The following is a 23085-nucleotide window of genomic DNA, read 5'->3' on the forward strand; positions in this document are numbered from 1 at the left end:
CTTACTACTGATTATCAAGGAAACGCAAAGACACTTGACGTAACTGTAAACCTTTAGTCCCTCCTACTCTCCCTGTAGAGGCCCTTCCAGAATCTTCCAGAAATGGTGACGCTATTTTCCGGAGCCTTGATTGGTCAGTAGGCGGTGATTTCATACCTGTTACCAAGAGCCCTCGAGTTATATCCATGACTCTGTTGTTACCGTTACCATGGCGCTGTAACCCGGTAAGAAAACATCCCAGTACGTTAAACTCCGGGTTAACGTCAACGTTACCTGGATAGGACAAAATGCGGCTTAGTAGAAGGCCTCCAGTGAAATATACAATAGTAATTCTGAACTCTAAATTATGTAAAGCAACGCGAGTAGAATCCCAAAATGAAAACTTTGCACCTAGCAAAACACGTAAACACGTTGGACTTTGACATATTTTGTCCATGTTCGTCATCTGTGTCCTCATGTTTAGCCTGCCGCGGCCGCTGGTTGGTCGAGCCGTTGGCTGGTTGAGCCGTTGGCTCAACAACCAACTTTAAGTCCAGATTCAAAACCTATTTTTATTCCCTGGCTTTTAACTCTGTAGGAAACTGACACCTTATTTATTTTATTGTATGTAATGATTTTATGGTATTTTTAATTTGGTTGTTGTTTTGATCTGTGTTGTTCAGCACTTTGGTCTGCCTGGTGTGTTCGTAAAGTGCTATACAAATAAACGATGATGATGATGAGCCGCAACATTACTCTGGGCCATACATGGCCAGTCAAACCGTAAGTGGGATGGACCACAAAATATTGCCTTCTAGGCACTTTTTATTGTAGTGTAAATAAGTTCAATTTACACAAAATTACAGAAAAAGCCCGTTACTCAGACCTGGTCCCAGAAGTAAAAAAATAAATAAATAAACTTACTTACACCACCAATTTACTACTAAAAAAGACAAAATGTGATGCAAACATTTAGGACTGAAATTTATGTATTCCCCAGCCATATATTTGGCACACCTTGCCCAAGATCAAGATCATATTTAATGATACATAAATACTTATTTTTATTTAGCCTCACCGTAGTTTTGCCATTTGCTTATTTCACTATTGCTGTGTATGTTTGCCAACCTTGTGACACATACCACACCTTTTGCTTTCAATGGTACTTTAAAGAATCCAATGCTTCTTTGGGTATGCTACAACAGGAAAGCTTCCTCTTTCTAGCAACAGATGAGATTTATGATGCAGCACCCACACAGGAAGTCATACTTCCCATTTTCCTATCAAAATATGTAGAAATGAGTAGTGAGTCAAGAATTTCGCACACCACTGTATTTACCAACAGGTTATATGTCATTTGGTGGTATTCTGCACTCTCCCCAGTAGTCTCAGGACCTGTCCACTTCACATCACAAGAGCTTTTTTTTTCCATCCATAAGTCCATCAAGTCGCGGAATGTTATTGACTTCCTGGGTTCTCTGGTCGTCACTTCTTCTGTGGATGCAGCTTAATTCTTAAGAAATGTTATCTTGTAAGCTGCTCTGCTACTTCTACAGAGCAGGCCGCTTGTGGAGTGTGCAGGACTGTGTTAAAGGCAGGGGAAAGGTGCTCAGTACACTTAAATCCCATTGTAATAATAATAATAATAATACACTCTTTTTTAAAAGGACAAATGACACAACACAGATTTAATGCATATATTGGAAACTTTATCATCTAACAAAAGTATTGCAACAACAAAACAGCTTCATCTTCTGTCTCTTTACATCATTGGTTTAATCTTCATAGAACTTTTTCTTTCCCTTTTCCCCCCAAAGTGTGCTCATTTTATAATTTCCCCTCCTCCAGAGAATTGTTGATATCTGAAAAAAAAAAAAAAAAAAAAAAAAAAAATGTGAGCAAGACAATTTATCCTCCAGTTCATTCTCACTAAAACACAGCCTCTGACATTTCTTTCACAAACTTTACTTGAGAAATTCCGTAAACTGAAGCAGGCGTTCGTATCACTTGGGATCAAGGAATTTAGCATAGGTTTGTATCATCAAACAACACCTACAATTTATGGCAGGTTCATTTCTGAAAAGCAGCATCAACTGATAGATTTATACTGTCACTGAAGAGAAATACTTGCTAGTGTAAACCTGAACGCTGTATGTTGTAAATTACGGCTGCCATGATTAGTCAACTAGTCAAAATCATCGACGACTAATTTAATAGTCGACGTGTCGTTTAAAGCTTTGTAAGATCCCAAAAGATGCAGAAGTAGTAGGATTTAAGAGTGTAATAACGGACTGAAACAGAAGATGGCAGCACTGCATGTACAAGGATGCCAGCTGCCGTTAAACCCAGAAGAAGAAGCAGTGTCCGGTGAAGAAGCAGTGTCTGGTACAGTAGCTGTGTCCAAATTCAGGAACTGCATCCTTCTGCACCCACATTTGTAAGCCGATTACGTTACAGCGACACGATGAAGACTGTCCAAATTTGAAGACTCCGACAAAAGCGCCATTCATTTCCCCAGATTTGAAGGATGGGTCGGGTATATACTTCGTGACCCAACCTATCCCAGAATTCATAGCGTGGCCCTGCTCAGTTTCCAACAATGGCAGAAGCTAGTTAGTTTTAATATTACTCTTATTATTCTTTCTGGGTCACAAAATAAACGTTTAACATATTTTCAGGCGAGAATGTAGCTGTGTAAACTTCAAATATCTGCTCAGTTTATCAAGACACCACATATTTTCAAAAGCGCTCCGACGTTTTTGGAGACGTCTGTTACCCACCAGTTCGATAGCTAGCCGGGGTTCAAGGCTCACTAGAGCCGGTGAGAACACCGGTCTCCCAGCAAATCGTTTTCAAACCCACCGCCGTCTTTCGCTACTCAGGTTAACAATGATATACAAGTCACTTGGATAACTTAAAAATGTTATTGTTTGGATTTTTTCAGTATTTTATTTGTTCCTGAGTAAATCGGTTTGGCTGAGATTAAAGTTATAGTTTTTACACAGCTGAATAAACCTCAAGCAGACAACTGATTATCAGAAGTGTGAGATGCTCAAGAATATACTCCAGTGTCCTGTTATATTTTAGATAGCAAGGAGCAGACGGCTGAGATTATTAAACTTCACCGAAACAATCTGCAAATTTCATTAAAATTTAATAAACTTTCATCTTGTCTTTATTTTTAGTTAGCACATACCTTAAACACTTAAGGCTGTAAGCTAATGATAGTTATATAAGAGCAGATGCATGCTGGTGCAATAAGCTGTACGTTTTACATCCAATGGATGCATGATCTGATTAGTCGGCTAATCGTAAAAATAATCGGTGACTATTCGACTATCAAAATAATCGTTTGTGGCAGCCCTATTATAAATATAATGGTGCAGAGAAACAAAAGACGTCGTTGCTGACCTTTAAGGCCTCTTCACTGCTTAGGAGAATGTTCCTTCGCCTGGTGAGCCTGCAAGACTGCAATCGCCTCATCCACCTGACCCAAACAGTGGAAAGATTTTTAAAAAAGGGGAGAAAAAAAAAAACAAAAAAACAAACTGAAACAACAGACCTCTTTCATAAATGGCAGGCAACAGCCAGAGAAGTGTTATACTAGGACAAAGACTGGAAATGCAAAAATATCTTGCTTGGCAGTCTTCTTTATGCGATAAAAATCAATTTACCGTAACTCTAAGGCTTACCAAGCATAGACCTTCTCTCCAATAAATACATAAAAATCCAAAAAGTGGAGAAAATTACAAATCAGACTCAGACCTATCTAATTTACCCAACTGGGAATGTAGTGACATTCCAGATGACTGAGAAAGCTATCCAGTCTTTAAGTATGACGTCATGAGTCGTGTCTGGGCCCAAACTCCGCTGCAGGTCCCAAAGTCAAATGATCACTGTGGCATCACTAAGGCTACGTTCACACTGCAGGTCTTAATGCTCAATTCCGATTTTTTGATCAAATCCGATTTTTTTGTCTCCTCGTTCACACTACAAATAAAATGCGACAGCAAACGCGCTCTAGTGTGAACGCTCAAAGCGGCCCGCATGCGCAAAAGAAGATGTCACACACAACGCGCTCTGTTTAGACCAAGAACAAACAGTATTGTTTGACTGATGGCCGTTAATATAAAGACTTCGGACTTTACGTTTCCCAATTTTTGCTTTAAGTTATTTTGTTATTTACATAATAATGTAAATAACCTAATAATGATCCTTATTGCTGTTTTAGAGGAGCGGTGCTTCAAAGGATAGCTGCAGATTTCTGTCAGAATCTGCAGATTATACAGTACAAATAAAATGTTTACGTTGTCTTCCCAACAGTTTCACTGACATCTACACTGGATGGCTAGGAAGCGTTCGCGATGTCTTCTCGGGCGCTGATAATTGGCTTCAGTCTTGTGTCGGTGACGTAAAAGGCGGATTTAATGCGACTTGACCGTTCAAACAGCAGTCGCTTTCTAAAACATCGGATATGTATCGGATTCAGTACCACATACGAAAGTGACCCAGATCGGATTTGAAAATATCGGATTTGCGCCGTTCACACTGTCATAGCATGATCGGATATGGGTCGCATAGGGTCAAAAAAATCGGATTTGATGCGCTTTCGCCTGCAGTGTGAACGTAGCCTAAGAGTTAAAAAACTGTCTAAATTCTTTCGTATGTAATAAAATGATCAGTGTTGCTGCTCTACCAGATGTAACAATTACGTTTAACATCCAGGCATCCATGAAAACAGAATTTATTAAATTTAACAGAGTTAGAAGTTAGCAGGGAGTTAGCTTGCTAGTTTCCGTCTGAATATAATATACCATGTTCTGACTGAGAGACTTCTGAGACTAATTAAAACGTACAGCTCTGCTATCATTTCCGACATAAATGAAGACAGGAAAGTAAACAGCAGTGACGTTTGTAGGGTTACTGAAAATTGGCTAGCTGGTATATAATGATGTGCTACATGATCGCTAGCGACACAGCTATGTTAGCATATTATAAACACTGAAGCTGGAGGATGAACGCTAACTTTTTTCTACTCTGTAAAAGTTAACGTGAGGGTTCCCGATGGTTCGGGACAAATGCAATCACATGGCAGGATGCTGTAAATGGACCAAACTTCAGCCAGGAGAACAACTGAGATAATCCATCCACAATACGACGTTAGTCATTAATATACTGCTGCATGGGCTGAGCTGTAGTTACATTGTAAGCTTTTAAAATCTGAGCTTTAAAATGAATAGCGGTATTAAAAACAGAGAGACAGACAGTGATCACTTACTGTTTTTGGGGGGTTTTGAGATTAAATATAACAAGATACAAAGCATTAAAACATGTTAAATGCAGGGTAGTTTGGGTCCGGAAGCAGGATTCATCATGTCATCACTTAAAGACCAGATTGGGTCATCCCCCCCCACCCCTAGTAAAATAATTGCTGGACAGCAGTAGCCTCATTGACAGGTTCAAGAAACCAATATGAGATAATCTGAGCTTTGTGACATGACACATTAATCTGCTGGAACCAGCCATCAGAAGATATGTACACTATGGTCACTTAGGTAGGCATTTTTTTAACCAATACTCAGTTGGTTTGTCAAGGATATGTCCCACACACCATTACACCAGCACCAGGAGCCTGAACTGCTGATATAAGGCACAATGGTCAAATTGTTGATACCAAATTCTGATACCTATATGCATCAGGCTGACTGACTGCAATCGACTGATTAGATATTTGTTTAACAACTAAATTGTACCTAATAAAGTGGCCAGAGAATATTCTGAGATCAAACTGGACCACGTGTGGCACATTAACTAAAATAAATCTTTTTCCTATAACATGAGGAAGGATGAAGATGTGGAGGTAAACAGGTGGACCTTGACTTCCCTTTTGCTCAAACTACTTCAAAGGGAATAATGACAGCGATGGGCAAACAGAATTCAAAAGTATTTAAAAAAAAATTTCAGCATGGGGTGTCAAAAAGAAGAAAAGGAAGAAATGCTTCTCCCACTTGAGGTTTAGACGTTAAACCGAAGGTTTACAGATATGACTCCGACATCCTGCCGCCACCAATGTGCAAATGCTGTCAGTAGAACAAACCAGCACCACCTATTTTCGAGCTATTTTGGTTTCACTGTTGTACAGGGGAAGGAAGTTGTGGCTTATCATCCATCTTTATATACAGTCTAGAGTGCAGACCAGCTCACAGAAAAACATGAACATTAATGTACCTTAGCGTGCAGGGACTCGGGCGACTCCAGCATATGCAGCAGCTCAGAGTTGTCGATCTCCAGCAACATCCCAGTGATTTTACCAGCCAGGTTTGGATGCAGAGTGTGAATCAGTGGGTACAGTCGCTCCCCTGTGTGTCACAGCAGAGACAATGGAATGAAGACAAATATACACAAGCTGTTTCAATCTGCATAGCAGGAAAAAAAACAAAACAGGCAGAACTGACTGATGACAGACCAAGGAGCTGTTTCTGATCCATTGGTGGGGCTGCAGCCAGCACTGAGGCGGTAAGCAGCTCTGGGCCTTGAATGTGTACTGGTGGCTCCATCACCGGCGCAGCAACAACCTGAAGACATCCAGATGCTAATCGCCAACATTTTTTTGTCTTAAACATATTATAGCTGTAAACACCACCCACGCAGATACCCACACCCACTCACAGAACAAAACAATCCCACAGATTTCTCTCATTTTCAGCTTGTATATCACTGGTTAATTCATGTCAAAATGAAGTAGAAGAAGGGTTGTTTTCCTTAGCTGCGTTTTACATTTTCCAATGACTATTAATGCCCATTTGTTAAGTGAAGCTAAGCCTATATTCAGCAACAATCTAAAATAAGGTTGTCATTTAACCTCAACCTAAGTAACTAACTACACTGCAAGTCATTGTGCACCCTCAGTGCTCCAACTTACTGTCTGGGTTTCACACATTTTTCTTGATCTTCGCTAAGTATTAAAAATAGAAATGATCACAGTGCAAACACTACCTGTAGTCTAGGCATGGGTGCAGGCACAGTAACAACCTGCTGAGGGTTCCTCACTGCTGACGCATACTTGTACTGGCTGCTTCTGGCCACATTGGCAATGTCAGTGCGCCCTCCTACAGTCTGGGTTCCAATGTCATCTAAAGACACAGTCAGCACCATCCACGTGAATGGGACATTTCAAAAGGAGACTGCTTGTCTGCTGCCATAGATCAGGAGCTCACTTGTCTTTTGTGTTGAGGTTACGATGCGTGGCGCCTGGGTGGAAGCCTGTCTGACTGTAGCAATGGGGCTCGATCCACGTCGGGGGACAGAGCCAGAAACCAGCTGAGTGGTGTAGGGGCCTAAGCATGTAGAGAACAATTATATCATACAGTACTGTGCAAAACTCTTGAGTCACCATTAGCTGCCTTTTGGTCTTTGTTCTGTTTCCTGTCAAGATGATCCCACACTGCTTCAATAATGTTGAGGTCCGGGCTCTGCGGATGCCAATCTGACTGGTATTGTTCCACCATGTGTTTTTCTATCCAGGTATGCTTTTACTGCACTGCCAGTGTGTTCTGGGATCATTGTCAAGCTGAAAAATTAATCCTAGAGGAATTACTCTTCGCTACAACTTTTACAGATCAATACATGTGTGTGTGTGTGTGTGTGTATATATATATATATATATATATATATATTTTTTTTAAACTGCTACACAAGTGTAACAGATATTCCCTCACCCTGTGGTCTTGGTGGCTGTCCTGTCCAGCGAGGGACTGGTCTCACATTGCTGACAGCAGTGTGGTTGTAAAAGGAGCGCGTGGGAGGCTGCAGATATAATGCAAATATTAGCACTGGTGCAACTTCAAAATGTCAGAACGTTGGGAGCTGATGCAAATTTGCCCAGACTTAAACAACTGATAAAGCCCAGACTTTATCAGTTCTTTTTTTTTCCCCTAACATTTTGATGACACATTTTGCTGCATTAATAAAATGGCCTATTTTGTTCCCAATGTCACCGTTTAAAGAGCCCTACCTGTGGTAATGTGACATAATATCCAGACTGATGGTATGAGTCGATTAGCGGGCTGGCCATGGTTCTCAAGGTAGCAAGTCTTTGCATGTACTTATTTGTTAGAATTGCTTTACGCTCCTCTCTCCGCTGAGCCAGAGCCACATACAGTGGCTTGGTTGCAACAATTCTCCCATTCATTTCAGTCACTGCTTTTGTTGCCTCCTCAGGGGAAGAGAAACAGACAAAACCAAAGCCTTTGCTTTGGGAGCCATCTGTCATCACCTACAGGAAACAAAACGTTCACAGTCAGAAATCTTTAAGGTTCCTAACACTAAAGCACAAAAGAAAACAAAAGGTAAAACCAGAGACATTATATAAAGAATCTTTAATGGCACTCAATACATCCTGTATGGGGAGGGGACAACAACCCCCCCTCCTCAACAAGACAATTTACAGTTCACATTCAGGAACACCCTTTTCACATATGTCTTTAGGAATATCTACATGTCAACAACTTGATATCACTATAAAAACTTAGGGATCGAACCACCAATTCTCAAGTTAATGAATAACCCGCTTTACCTCCTGAGCCACAGTGCTTTCACGAGATGATCAGAAATGAATTCATGTCAGCAATCTGCATAAATCCATTATTGAAATGTTGTAAAGCACCTTTGTGGAAAATAATAATTTTACAAACATTATTTTGGCACAAAATTTTCTTACTGCTAACCAGTGTTGGTCAAGTTACTTGAAAAAAGTAATTAGTAACTAATTACTTCCCCAAAAAAGTAATCCTGTTACTTTACTGATTACTTATTTTCAAAATTACTTAGTTACTTTTTAAAAACACGATTTACAACCTGAATAGGCAATAAAGCGATAGATCTTTCAGCCCAATTCTACTTTTTCTGCAAAATCCATCATAAAATGTAATCAAATGGAAAAGTCTTTTTAAAACTTGTTTTATTAGTTTTAATCTTTTAACTTTATGCATCAAGCAAACATTAAATTATATGCCACATTCTCTGACTGGAAGAAATTTGTTTAAGATTTAAACCTATTTTCTGCACATTCCAGCACATAAAATAAAATATTTTTTGTGTTTACACTCACTATTTCAAATAAATGCAAGTGAAACACAGCAGAAAATAAATAAAATCAATCCTGCTGCTCTATTTTCACCTGTATAGCAGGCGGATGTTTGCCCTGGTGCAGTTGTGCCGCGGTGGCCAGTGGAAGAATCCGCGAGTTTCTGTGTGAATTTCCCATTCACTGGTAGCACACTCTGTGCTTGTTTGGAAGTTAACGGTTTTTTCGCTGTAAAAAGAAGTTTTCTTCCCACGCAGTGAACAGCGAACACTAATGTTTTTGTCACTTTTTACGGAATCAAACTCAAAGTAAGGTCAGTACTTCCGCGCTTTAAACGCTGCACGCTCATACTCTCTCCCGCACTCCATATATGATCCATTGTTGATCTGCACACAGCTGTTGCCATGAATGTCGCACTCGCTTACGTCATTGTCATGAGACACTCTCACAAAAAAATCAGTTTTAGTAACGCAGCGTGCTTATGGGAAAGTACCAGTAATCTAATTACCTTTTTTGCAATAGTAATCCCTTACTTTACTCGTTACCTGAAAAAGTAATCTGATTACAGTAACACGCCCACCTGTGTTGCTAACACAGAAGAGCATCGCAGCTACTGTGAACACACCACCCAGTTCAAAAATCATTCCCTCGCCATAAAAGCTATTAGATTTTAACAGGAACCTTCCAGAAGGAAAAAAGGTTTGGGCATTCATGGATTTGTGTACAAAGAACTTCATTACTTTAGTGGGACATTATCCTGTTACCTCACCTTTGCACTGGTGATGGTGCCATAAGGAGCAAACTCCTTCCGAAGTCTCTCATCGTCGATGCTGTCGTCCAAGTTCTTCACATACAGATTCACCCCCTGGAATTACAAAGAGTTACGTTCCTGTCTTCTCAAGCTCAACAATGTAAAAACACAAACCTAAAAGATGATCAAAATACCATTTTAGTTTTGAGTAATGTTTTGTTCAGCCTTTCCATCAACAGTAAAATGCCCATACACTCAATGGATCAACGTCACAAGTTAAAGCCTATCTGGCTAAAAACATTTCAAAGGAATTTCCTTCTCACCCATGAAATCCAATCAGCTCTGAAATTCTTTCTTTGTGGGCTAAATGCTGCTAAGCTATTTCATCATGCTTGCAGTTATTCAGTTATGTAGTTAAGCACTCCTTCATATCTAGATTAAACATTCCCATCTGACTTTAAGAGAAAGCACTACCAAAATGGTTAGATTGCTTTAGATTCCATTTTGTTGCTATTACAAACTTGATTATTTATAAAACAATGCCTGTGTTTTCTAGTTGGGATGGCCCAATGGACAGGTCTGCCTCCTATCCGGTTCATGACACACATAAATCAATCTAACAAAAGAGCATTTCTGATTCTAACCATTTGGCAATGTCAGCAAAATAATAAAACACCCAATACTCAATACTGAAAAACAATGGTGGAAAAAACAACATAACTTGAGCCTCATGCTGAACACCCACATATACTGTTTGGATAAATGACAACTTTTCCACTTTCATTTGGAATGATTTTCAAGAAAATGTTTGACTTTACTATGACAACATCAAGACTGTAAATTAATATCAGATAATGTACTATTTAGGAATGCAAGGAGGAGACCGAGTCTGCCCCACAGCTGACTCCTGATGACCCAGACCCAGGTAAGCAAGAGAAAATGAATGAATGGATTACAAGCACCACTAAGACTTTAAAATATTCAAAAAACATTGCACTATAATCACCTAATAATTAATTCAAAATGATCAACAGTAAGAACCATTAAGTAGTATTCATATTATAGTTTCATGCACAACAGCAGCACCTGATAGCGCTGGATGCGGTCCTGTTTTATTTGGTCAAACTTGCGTTTGAGCTCTCCCTGGCGCTCAAGACGCTTCTGAGCCCGCCCTACATAGAGGATTTTCCCATTGATCTCCTTTCCATTCATTTCATTAACAGCCTGGGAAAAAATAAATAGCATAGGGATCATAAACATACAGTGTTACGTACAGTATAAGCGCAACTGGAAAGTATTCAAAGTGCTTCACTTGTTCAATATTTTGCCATTTCAAAACTGATTCATTTTTCATGAAATTTCGTGAAATTCCTGGCATGATCGCCCGTCAGATCTTTCTACACCTTGACTTAAGTCCACCCCTAGTAAATTCAGTTGACTGGACATGATTTGGAAAGGCACGTGTCAGACCACAAGCCAAGCCGTGAAGTCCAAGGAATTTTCTGTAGACCTCCAAGACAGGCCTGAATGCCGAGCATCATGTCTGGAGAAAACCAAGTACCGCCCTTCACCTGCTATGGGGATGGTTTTCAACAACAGGAACAAGAAGACTAGATGCCAGATCTCTGATGACCACCTGCTTCACAGCACTCTGGACCTTGGACTGGGGTAAAGGTTCATCCTCTAATAGCACCACAACCCTAAGCCTACAGTCAACGTAACTGTGGCTTCAGTATTACTTAGCGACTGTCCTTGACTTGACATCTCTGAAGAGTTCTGAAAATGACTGTGCACTGATGCTCTCCATTGAACATGATGGAGCTTGAATGGTTCTGCAAAGAAAAATGGGAGAAACTACCCCAAAATGGATTGCATTTATATAGCGCTTTTCTAGGCACCCAAAGCGCTTTACAATTACACTATTCATTCACGCTCACATTCACACACTGGTGCAGGCAAACCACAGTTGTAGTCACAGCTGCCCTGGGGCAGACTGACAGAAGCGAGGCTGCCATATCGCGCCATCGGCCCCTCTGGCCAACACCAGTAGGCGGTAGGGTAAAGTGTCTTGCCCAAGGACACAACGACCAGGACAGACAGAGCTGGGGGATCGAACCGGCAACCTTCCGGTTACCACAGTCGTCCACTGAAAAGTTCTTATTGTCCAAAAATAGGTGTGCCAAGACTGCAGCATACTCAGAAAAACCTGAGGCTGCAATTTCTACCTAAGGTGCTTCAACAAAGTAATGAGCAAAGGCTTTTAATATTTATGTACTTTTTATATTTTTTTCTTGTTTTTAATAAATTTGAAAGAACTAAACTTTTTGCAAAACAGGGAATAAGGCTATAAAATGACAAAAATGTGGATCAAGTGAAATGCTGTGAATACATTTCAGAAGCAATGTACCTTTTCAAGAGAAATTCAAAAACTATGATACTCAAAGAATTTAAGGTTACACTTTTCTTTTTTTTTTTACCAACATTATATTTTCCAATTCAAAAAAAGGCCATCCTTTTCTACCTACTTAACTCAAACACTCCTGAACAGGATTCATTCAAGGTGTACAGTGACTGCATTATGATCCATGTGATCTTTTGTTGGGAGAAGTAAGATCTGTGTGCACACAGAAACTTGGTCTACACTACCTTCTGGGCATCTTCATGATGAGCATAGTTTACAAATCCAAATCCTCTTGAACGACCCTTCTCATCCTTCATGACCCGTACACTGAGAGTTCTCCCTGAGACCAAAACCAGACCACGAGATGCAAAGTGATCAAAAATAAACTAAAGGAACAAAAAATAAAATAAAAGCTCACAATATTTTTATCTTACCAAATGCAGAGAAAACTTCCTTTAGTTTCTCATCAGTGAAGTCTTCACCAAAATTCTTGATGTAGACATTGGTGAACTTCATAGCCTTACTGCCAAACTCCACCTCTCTTTCCTTGCGTGACTTAAAGTGGCCAACAAATCTGTAGATGTCATTTAAAATGTTAACCAGAGAGACAGCATTTCGAGGAACAAATAAAAGGAAATTAATTACAGTGTGTTAAATTATCTTTGGCTACAAGACAAATGATTAGGACAGATCAAGAACATCGCAAACAAACAGCTTTGTTCGTTTGTGATGAATACTGTTACCTGCTTAGCCCTAAAATAATTTTATAATACAGATAAAGACAAACCTAGACAGATATCCTACCTATTCACTGACCTAAGAAGATACAACTGACACTTTTCTCCCAGGAAACGGGCCTTTGAGCTGACAATGCCATATCCCAACCGTTTACCCGCCTTTTGACTGAGCAAACAAAAACAAAACAACAACACATGGAAAAATCATCTGCAAAACATGTGGAGTCTTCAGTAGTATTTAACAATTTAAATAGTTAAAATATATTTAAAAATCACCCACAACATTAAAACCATCTGATTAATATTGTGTATGTCACCTTTATGCTGCCAAAACAACTGGCCCATTGGGACATAATCATGAGACCTATCCCTGAGTGTGTCTTCCATGGAAGGAGCCATGTTTGCCACAGATTGTGAGTGCTCAATTGAACTGAGACATAGGAAGTTTGAGGAACGCTGGTGTGTCCTCCGGGCCACTGAGTGCCACTTCAGGTTTTTGGCAGTTTACATGGAGCCTTAGATCAGAATGAATAGGAATGCTCCATATAAAAAGACCTCGATCCAAATAAACAGGCTTAAATCATCTGAAAAATGTTTTTATATATTGCAGTAGTGGTTTAAAGGTAAGAACACCTCCTCCAAAAATAAATAAATAAATAAATAAATAAATTCACCAACCATTGCAGGCTACACAAAAACACAAAGAGTTGATGACAGTTAAAGTTTGATCTGTAGCATAGCACACAGAAACAAGTGTCTGGTGTCAATGTGAAATGTCACATCGCTTCGTCTACTGAAAATGACTTGCTTTTTCCCCACCAAGTAATGTGAACACTCACATTTAAAAACGTTAGGAGCAACACATAATTACAGCAACTACTGGGGCCTGTTTTATGAAGGAAATTCAATGTACTCTGGAATTGTAAAACTCGTCTCCAGAGAGCCGTTTGGCCATCAGGCACTGGTTTTGTACATGTTAATCTTTTTTGCTGAACCGAAAGTCACGGAAAAGCCACAAAGGATAGCCACAGAGGATTGTAAATGTGTGAATTAGTCATTGTTTTTACAGATGTCACACAGTTCTGATTAAATCCATTGGCGCGTGTAAATGTCAGATCACATTATATCATGTATAATGTAAAACAGCTCATTTCAGCCTTAAACTGAAATGAGCTCAAAATGAAGAAAAAAAAAAGGAAAATAAAAAAGGGAGCACATAACCGCAGACAATTTGATGTATCAGTGGTTTAATGTTGTGGCTGATCCTTGTACATATTCTGCTCTAATCTTTGCCTGAGCTTATTTTTGTAGGCTACATTTAACCACTGACTGGAAACAACAGTGGTAAACAATTGAGTATTTAGTTCACTCACACTTTCCTATCATTCAGTAGCATCCCATTCATTGTTTCAATGGCCCGGTTTGCAGCTTCTTGAGTCTCAAAATGAACAAATCCATAGCCTTTGGATCCTTTTTCATCACAAACAACCTACAAGACAAACATTATAATCGGTGCAAATTACAAAGCTTTTGAAAAGTGCCCGCTAAATTCATCTGTACTATGTTACAAACACAATGTAAACAATTGCTTTTAACCAAACTGAATGTGAGGAGTAAAATTTGGAAATGGGTTTTAATAACTTAAGTGATATGTGCTGCACTTTGAAATTACACAAGTCCATGATTCTGAAATCTACCATTTCTACCCTCTCAGTGTTTGGAGGAAGACTCTAGTCAGTCACAGTAACCATCAACTTCAGCTGCTTCAGCTCTGAGAGACGGCCCAGGTCACTTACCTTACAGGACAAAATATTTCCAAAGGCTGAGAAGGTGTCATACAGTGCTTTGTTGTCAATAGACTCATCCATGTTCTTGATAAAGATGTTACCCACACCAGATTTCCTGAGTCCTGGGTCGCGTTGAGACCACATTATTCTGATTGGCCGACCTTTGATGACATCGTAGTTCATCGTATCCAGGGCACACTCCGCTAAAACAAAGCAGAAAAATGAAAAGAAATTACTTACAAAAATGTATAATAATATATATTGTATACAGTCCCCTGTCTTGTTAGGTACACCTGTTCAACTGCTCCTTGAGGTAAACATTCAATTAGCCAATCACATGGCAGAAACTCAGTGCAGGGAGGCATGTAGACTTGGGCAAGATGTCCTGCCGAAGTTCAAACTGAGCATCAGAATGTGAAACAAATGTGATTTAAGTAACTGGTGATCTGCTGGAATTTCCCCACACAGTCATCTCTAACCATCCAGTTAGCAACAGCTGGGCGAAAACACCATGTTAACTAGGGGCCTCTCCTGTCAACTAAGAGCAGAAAACTGAGGCTACAAATCACACAGGCTCACCAACACTGGACAACAGAAGACTGCGTGCTCTGATGAGCCTTGACTTCCGCTACGACAGATTGTAATGTCAGAATTCGGAATAAACAACATTAAAATCCATCCTGCCACAAGGAGTGGAGTATGTACCTAATAAAGTGGAGCATATATTCACTATGTTTCCATTGCATGTGTCACTATGGAGAATTAAGCTTATGCTCTAATTTAAGTGGTAAATTCATTCCACTCTGCAGTACTTTAGGTTTAAAATGTGGTTAATAATTTAGTTTACTTAATTTAGTTTATTCAATCATGATATTTTTCCTGACTTCTTTCAGGAAAAGTTATGAAATTTTTGACATTTCTTTGATTTTCCTGCCATTTTATAGACTAACCTCTCATCACAAATACCCCAACTATCATGAATTTGCTGATCGTTTTTAAGGTGTAGTGTCCTTCCTACTTTTAAATTCAGCTCTGAAGACAGTGATCTTTAGAATCACCTCAAAAGTTTGCTCTCATTAGACTGAAACAAGTCTTAACATTTTATAGCATTCACTGAGCAGCAAAAGGTCACAAATCAACCACACTGGTACTGTACCATCAGCAGGTTGCTGGAAGTTTACATAGGCATATCCCAGAGATCTGCGGGTGATGATGTCCCGGCACACACGGATCGACATGATTGGCCCAGCGGGAGAAAACTTCTGGTAAAGCATTGCCTCTGTGACATCAGGGTGCAGGTCTCCAACATACAGAGAAGCAAGAGGATATGCTGGTCCACTGCTGTTCATTTTGGGTAATAGCTGCTTGGAGAAAAACAGTTATGAGTGATTTAGACTTGTTTTTGTTTTGTTTCTTTTCTTGTTATAGTCATTTCTAATGTGCTGCTAAAATTAGATGCACTTCATTGTACTGATCTGCATTGGCAGAAATGTTTTCTTTGTTAATACATCACGTTTGAGAAGTTTTTATTTAGTACTCAAAAGTAGAAGAAATTATGTTAAATGTGTTATGTTATTAAATCAATACCTTTAACTGTGTTTTATCTAATTTCCATGAGATTTAGTGTCAAAGAAATTAATTTTAATGTGTTTTCAATGTCATCTACGTGTGTTCAAACCATTTATTTCAAACAGGGGTGGGAGGAATAACAAAAACAGATCTGCATGATGCAGTTTAACAGTGTCACAAACTACACAGCTTCCAAAATGTCAACACGTGAATCAAAACACGAAAGAATCTGCAGGCCCTGCTCCAGGCCTGACTGAATTAGGTTTGCATTAAGCACGTAAATTGTTAACTCCGTGTCTGAGTGGATAAAGTACTCCAACATAAAAATATTGAAGTGTATCCGAAAGTTAATACAAAGACAACTTCAAGACAGAAAGCTGTGGAATGTGGACAATTTGGAATCTAAAAATTCCTAACATGGTAAACATTTAAGTGATGAAACTTTAACACGTAGCACATGATTCAAAGCTAAGCGGTAAAATTAGCTGACGCCTGTGTCCTTTGTTTCTGAACTATTCATCAAAGTTAGCTAAGATGAGGAACCGTGTGACTTCGACTAAATAAACTTACATTTCAAGCTACTGCGTCGTACTGGAGATTTCCCGTTAAGCAGCTCGTCGGTACACTTTCCACATGGGCGGGAGCTTGTTTTGATTTAATTAGCGCCGTTGAACACCTGCACCTCCTCTCCGCGCAATAGTTTCAATTAAGCTGTGAGGGGTTCAAACATTAAATACACGTCACTCTCCGCGATGCAAAGTAGTTCTCATTAGCATATCAAGCGCTAATCTAATTTAGCTTGCCCTTTGCTTGTAGACAAGAGGGCAATTATAACCCTCACGTACCTTTTTGCTCAATTTCTGAGTTTTTTTTAGGCTTTTGTTTTACGTTTTAATTTTTAAATATACCTGGTGAACAAAAATGAAGACGTAATTTGCCTGTTATCTTAAACGAAACTTTATTTCACTGGATGGTTTTGACACGTTCCTATTTCTTACATGTAGAGTGAAACTAGAATGGTTTTAAGATACATAAACACAAAGCTAGAATTACACCAACCATTGTTTATCTCCATTTCGTCACTGCTTTTCTCGTTTTTTTTAATAGCTAATCTAAATTTTCACAACCACGTGTGTGCACTGGGTAATAAGACTGTTACAGAAGCAAATTTTAGCCATTAAGACTTGTCAGTAAAAACAAAGCAAGTAGATACCTGATATACAGACAGGCTTCGTTCCACATTCACTAACTGCATTTTCATCAAGCATAATAATAAACTGACATGAATTTTTTTTTCCCCCAACAAATTATATCAATTCATTGGAGCACTGCCAGAGTAAACAGACTGTCAGCTATAATGTGGAATGGTGTCTTCAACTACAAGAGTGTGGAATGTAGTGGTGATAACATGGTATTGTGACACTGAGTTTCTTTTCAAAAGTCATGAAATGGCCTTCTAAACACTTTTAAGGAGACCTGATTTTAGATAATCCGTTAACATCAGCTACCTTTAAACAGCAGATTGATGAACCTGGGCGAAGACTAATAAATATTTAACTATTTCCTTTTAATAAATGGTTTAACTCTTTCTCTGTGAGATTTCATCAACAAGCAGATGCTGCTGTCTAAATGGGGGAGAAAAAAGAAAAAGAAAAAAAAAAAAGCTGCAAGAGAAAGCCAGGCACAAAAACATTTTTTGGAGAAAACAACCGCTTTAAGAGGAATATTTTGCAAGCAGGGTTGATACAGTGTGGTAAGACATTTTCAATTAACATCAATAAAAGGTTACTGTAGGTTTTACATACAGATGATAGTCAATCTTGCAAAATACATGGAACCACATTTACGCACATACAATTTCCATTGTACTGAGGTCAAGCAGCACCTGAACAGTGAGTAAAACTACAATGACAACCCATACCTAGTTCAAAATGAAAAAAAAAGCACTGCCTTTCCAAAAAGCCTAATAATGTGGAATGTCTTAAATTGAACATGACAAATTTAAGGGGTCCCTCAGAGCTTAAACTGTGAATTTTGTGAACATGATCAAGGAGCATTACACCAAAATGTCAGTGTCACAATACAGCCTGCCTCCTTTCTGTATGAGCCCACAGCAGAATTGCAGTTAGTTGAATACAGGATTGTATGTCTGAGAATTTGAACAAAAAACGTTTTTTGGGAGGGGGGCTTGTGAAGCAAATGGAATGCCTACCATCACAGTGTTTGGTGGAAATCAACTGCCAGTTTAATTACCATACAATAAAACCTGTAAATATCACAAGGAATCACAAATAATAAACGTAACAAAAAGAAAAAAAAATAATGGGTGGGGGGATGAAAAATGCACAACTAGCAGGGGACCAAGGACTTTGGAAGGACGATTAGATTTCACAATACCCCCCCTCCCCACCACAGACCATACGCACAACCTCTCACATCCACTCACGCTTGCCACACGCAGACTTGCACAAAGCTGACAAAGAACCAAAAAAAAAAACAAAACAAAAAAAAAAACAGCAATGTGAACTTGCTAATCAACACATTTTCCACAGAGTGACTGAATCTGCTAACAACTGAAAAAATTACCCTGTCACCTCACAGTGAACTGAGAGGGGTAAACTAGTTGGTCGGAAGCAATTCAGGCTGCTTGTCATACAGAAGTGGGAGGGGCTGATGGAGTGGAGGGGGATGTATATAAGCTGTCTGTGTTTAAGATAAAGAGTGTAGGTGGATTAACAGTGCAATTCCATTAGTTTTCCCCTCCTTCGGTCTCTCCCTCATCTGCCGTGTTTTCTGATGTCCACAGCTGGAAACACAGAGGACAAATGTTAGAGTGCCTTGTGACAGATATGCCCGCATCAATCTGAAACCAAACAGTGTAACTTAAAACTCACAGTCAGGTTGTCCCTTAGTAGTTGCATTATCAGGGTACTGTCTTTGTAGGAATCCTCGTTCAAAGTGTCAAGTTCAGCAATGGCTTCATCAAATGCCTGAAAAGAGTCATTTGTTGTGATTTACACCATAAGTAATAAATTAAATATGCACCAAAAAATATATATTTTAGGTTTTTTTCTCCCCATCCCCCCCCCCCCCAATTCATTTGTTAAAAAGCTCCAAGACATTTTAAAGCTATGCATGTAAGCCAGAGTACATACTGTTTTAGCCAGGGTACAGGCCTTGTCCGGGTTGTTTAGGATTTCATAATAGAAGACTGAGAAGTTGAGGGCCAGGCCAAGCCTAATGGGGTGTGTTGGCTGCATCTCACTCTTGCTAATGTCAAAAGCTTCCTGGTACGCCTTCTGGGAATTATCCACTGTAGCTGTGAAAGCATAAGGAAAAAAATAAAACTATAATGAACCAATTTTCAGCAACTTAAAAGCAGAAAAATTAGACTATGAATAATCTCAAACTGTATTGTAACATTCATTAATATGGCAAAATTTTCTTATTCCACATGGTGCCATCTCTGCATTTACTGTAGATCGGCCACAAAATTTTCTGGCCTTTTCAGCTTGTCTTCAAGTATGTCAGGTTCAACTACATAGGTTTCTTATTTGGAGGGTTTTTTTATTGCTAAAAAGTGCAATCAGCTGTTGCTGAAAACAAAGCTGTTGACAGAACAATAATTTAAAAAAAAAAAAAATCAGATAAAAAGCATCATGATTCTGCTCTTTTAAATCAACACATTTAGGGATTTCAGATTACACATTATTGATTAACTTAAAGTTTCTTTCACCACTCTTTAAAAGGACACTGCAGTAAAACAAAGTTATGATGTAAACTGTGTTTTCACTTACTCTTCTTATTATCCCCAGACGCAACCTCAGACAGGTATCTATAATAGTCGCCTTTCATTTTCAGATAGAACACCTTGCTTTCAGGATTAGATGCTTTGGCAATGAGAAATTTGTCCAGTAGCTCCTGAAAACAGCAGTAAAGGTTTGTTCAGATTCACAATAACACGTACCACTTTCACTAGAATCTAAATTGGGACTGAATAATGAGAAATCCTTACAAGCACATCGTTGCAGATTTCTTGCAGCTCAGCTTCTATCTTCTCCCGGTATTCACGTGCCATCTCCTGTTTTTTGTCATTGCCCTCAGTCTTCTGCTCAATGCTGGAGATAACGCGCCAGGATGAGCGGCGCGCTCCTACAACATTCTTGTAGGCAACAGAGAGAAGGTTGCGCTCCTCATTTGACAGCTCAGAGTCTTGCTCTGTCACTGCCTTCATGGCTGAAGCCATGTCATCATAGCGCTCAGCCTGCTCAGCAAGCTTGGCCTTCTGTACCAGGTCGCTCTTATCCATTTTCTAGACTGGGGAAAACAAGACAATATTAGAAACAGCTACAGTTGCAATTCACCAAAACACAAGAAAGAATATTTCAGGCACATTAGCCATTCACACCTGTGTGGTGTGTGCGTTATCTTAGTTCACACGAACTTGCTTCACCTTGCCGTGGCACACCTGGTCTTAACAGATGAAAACACTTAATTCAATGACAATTCACAGGGTATGCTTTGTGAACTGGGCTCTTTGGCAAGTGGGTCAACCACACTCATCTCTTGCTATGGTTAGCCGCTAGCCAAGTTATTAGCTAACCCTGCTTCGCCCTTACCATCCCAACCCAATTTCATATTCACGAGTTGAATCAGAACTCTTCGCATATCTAAATATGTCAAACCGTGTATAATTATTTGCTCTGCTGCCTTTTTGGCTCGCTTGACGTTCTTTCGACCGACACTTGCTGTACCAGCGGAAGCCTTCCCGGGTCATGTTTAATGCCCTCCCACAATGTTGCTAGCAAGGCTAGCGAGGATAGTAGATTTTCTAAATCGCGGCTAAACTGGCTTAACAAATACGACAGTGCATATTAGAAGACTTCATATTTTTCGTTCATATTTATAGCCGCTAAACTATCGTATGCGCGATAACCAAAGTAGGAAAAAACGAATGTAGTAGCTAACAGTTCGCTAGCATCGCCGCTAACAGTCACGGCTAGGCCAGCGAAAGCAACCGCGAATTTTTATGTAAAAATACGCGGTTTGGGTGATGGCAGTTAATATTTGTTATTTTAAGTAGTTATTACGAAGGGGAATACTGAACTGCACCGTATTACTTTCGCTTTGATTTCGTTTTAAGTAGCTGTAGCAGGGCCCGCCCTGGCTGCCGAGCCTGTCAGAACAAAGTGTCACGGAATCTCACCGTCCGCTAGCAAGCTAGCAGCTAACGCTAGCTTAGCCTTTCACCAACCGAGCTAGCCGTTATGTTTCGCTTCTCAGTGGGATTCGAACGAACACGATAGAACAGGCTTTCGAACAACGAGCTACCAATGAAAACCTAGTGTTAGCATGCGATATTCATACATTCGAGGTTATTGCACTTACGATTGCGGTGACTTTTAATCCTACTGTTTTTTCTTCTTCTCGCTCGCTCTGTGGACGATTCAGCCTCCGTCCTCCGTCTCACTTAGCGTATCGTTCAGGGCAGTACCACTTCCGCTACACGGGCACTTCTGTTTCCTCTTTTCTCACCGCACATCTGCCTTACGTAATGCAGCCTCTGCTCACACGGTAAAGGCAATCAATGGATCCAAGCGTATTTCTTTATTCAGAATTAATTCAACTGTTTGATACTCTTGCATTACATTGCTACAGTATTGACATATATATGCATTCAGCTTATATATGTATACAAGCTAAATGTATATGTGAAAGTCGCCAACTGGATGATTTTGTGATTTAGTACTCAGCCAAAATAAACATTATCCGCACGAGAGGAGCCCTCTTTACCATTTAAATGGGTTACAAGACTATAGACATGTATGATCAGATAATTGGAGGGTCATGTGGGTTTAAATTAAAACAAAGAAACAAAATAATACTTTCCATATTGATGATCAAAGGTCAAGGTCAGCGTTTTTCTCAAGGGCACTTGAGCAAGTCAAGATTTTAATGAGTGCAGGCGCTTGCTTGAACCTGATAACCAAACTGACGACTGAGGTTAATAGCAGCAGATATAAATATAAATGTAAATTTTCTATATATGTAAAAAATTATTCATCTTCTACATATTTTTAAAGCAATTGTTTGTGTTAATAAAGTAAATGTCAACACAACAGTATAACCAGTCTTGTTATTTTCACAGCAAAATAGTATTTATTATTCTTAGTTGCACTCCTGTTTCCTCTATTTGCTCACACTCCACCTTCAATGGCTCTGTGTGCACATCTCCACCCTTCTTAAGTCATATAAGATCATTTTTGTCCCAACTCCAGTAGAAACTGAGGTCAGGCTGTGTTGCATAAGTGCACTTAAAATTGCAAGTTTAATAATACTTTTTCTATTAAATCATTATGCAGATAATTACATCTGTAACCTATTTTTTTCCTAATAACTGATGTTCTACAACTACTGTACTAAGGCCTGTCACTCCATTGCGTATGTCTGTGAAGGTTCTCAGTCATCCAGGTCATCGTAGTCAAAGGAGCTTGCAAAGAAAAGCGTCTGGACTTCTTTAAGTTACTTGAAGACGTTTCACCTCTCATCCGAGAAGCTTCTTCAGTTCTAAGGTCAAATGGTGCAGAGTCCCAGATATAAACCTAGTGGGAGTATCCCCCCACAGAGGGACAAAAGGACCCCCTGATGATCCTCTAATCGCCTGAGCCAAGGTGTGAAACTGGGTGTGGGTCCCAATCAGCCAGAGTTTCGGGTGAGTTCATTGTGAAACCTGGCCCCACCTTATCATGCGAATTCCTGAGATCAGATGGCCCAGG

At 39.5% G+C, this 23085-nt stretch overlaps 2 protein-coding genes across 5 annotated transcripts; both read right to left on the reverse strand.

Annotated features, from left to right (window-relative positions):
* Positions 1 to 1781: 1781 nt before the first annotated feature.
* Positions 1782 to 16089, reverse strand: pabpc1l (poly(A) binding protein, cytoplasmic 1-like). Its single transcript, XM_085345696.1, has 16 exons — positions 15897 to 16089; positions 14750 to 14943; positions 14327 to 14442; positions 13033 to 13119; positions 12651 to 12790; positions 12462 to 12556; positions 10902 to 11039; positions 9834 to 9929; positions 7994 to 8254; positions 7698 to 7785; positions 7197 to 7316; positions 6976 to 7112; positions 6446 to 6554; positions 6208 to 6338; positions 3391 to 3466; positions 1782 to 1841 (listed from the first exon to the last, which is right to left on the reverse strand). Exons 1-15 carry the CDS (start codon positions 16087 to 16089, stop codon positions 3404 to 3406), a joined length of 1968 nt encoding a protein of 655 aa, XP_085201822.1. The 3' UTR covers positions 1782 to 1841; positions 3391 to 3403.
* Positions 16090 to 17228: 1139 nt separating this feature from the next.
* On the reverse strand, positions 17229 to 21789 carry LOC146611069 (14-3-3 protein beta/alpha-like). 4 transcript variants are annotated; one of them, XM_085345481.1, is made up of 7 exons: positions 21698 to 21789; positions 20718 to 20777; positions 20325 to 20626; positions 20107 to 20230; positions 19465 to 19628; positions 19204 to 19299; positions 17229 to 19115 (listed from the first exon to the last, which is right to left on the reverse strand). In XM_085345481.1, the coding sequence occupies exons 3-7, from the start codon at positions 20616 to 20618 to the stop codon at positions 19059 to 19061; spliced, it is 735 nt and encodes a 244-aa protein (XP_085201607.1). In that variant the 5' UTR covers positions 20619 to 20626; positions 20718 to 20777; positions 21698 to 21789; the 3' UTR covers positions 17229 to 19058. The 4 variants fall into 4 exon arrangements, with proteins under 4 accessions (XP_085201607.1, XP_085201608.1, XP_085201606.1 ...); XM_085345482.1 differs by having other exon boundaries at positions 20325 to 20621; positions 20718 to 20782; XM_085345480.1 differs by having other exon boundaries at positions 20718 to 20782.
* Positions 21790 to 23085: the final 1296 nt, after the last annotated feature.

This window comes from Diplotaxodon limnothrissa, linkage group LG20, assembly GCF_057381915.1.
Source record: "Diplotaxodon limnothrissa isolate DT_005_m linkage group LG20, D_limnothrissa_male_GT1.1, whole genome shotgun sequence".
In the NCBI taxonomy this organism is placed as follows: domain Eukaryota; kingdom Metazoa; phylum Chordata; class Actinopteri; order Cichliformes; family Cichlidae; genus Diplotaxodon; species Diplotaxodon limnothrissa.

Excerpts from the sequence above, each read along its gene's own strand:
- pabpc1l (XM_085345696.1), bottom strand. The coding sequence starts at position 16,089 with ATGAACAGCAGTGGACCAGCATATCCTCTTGCTTCTCTGTATGTTGGA. Across the intron at positions 7,786-7,993 it reads ATTATGTCACATTACCACAG|CCTCCCACGCGCTCCTTTTA; the intron begins GTAGGGCTCTTT and ends TTATATCTGCAG. Across the intron at positions 7,317-7,697 it reads ACAGCCACCAAGACCACAGG|GCCCCTACACCACTCAGCTG; the intron begins GTGAGGGAATAT and ends CTACATGCTTAG.
- LOC146611069 (XM_085345479.1), bottom strand. The coding sequence starts at position 20,618 with ATGGATAAGAGCGACCTGGTACAGAAGGCCAAGCTTGCTGAGCAGGCT. Across the intron at positions 19,300-19,464 it reads CCTGTACCCTGGCTAAAACA|GCATTTGATGAAGCCATTGC; the intron begins GTATGTACTCTG and ends GACTCTTTTCAG. Across the intron at positions 19,116-19,203 it reads TACTAAGGGACAACCTGACT|CTGTGGACATCAGAAAACAC; the intron begins GTGAGTTTTAAG and ends CTGTGTTTCCAG.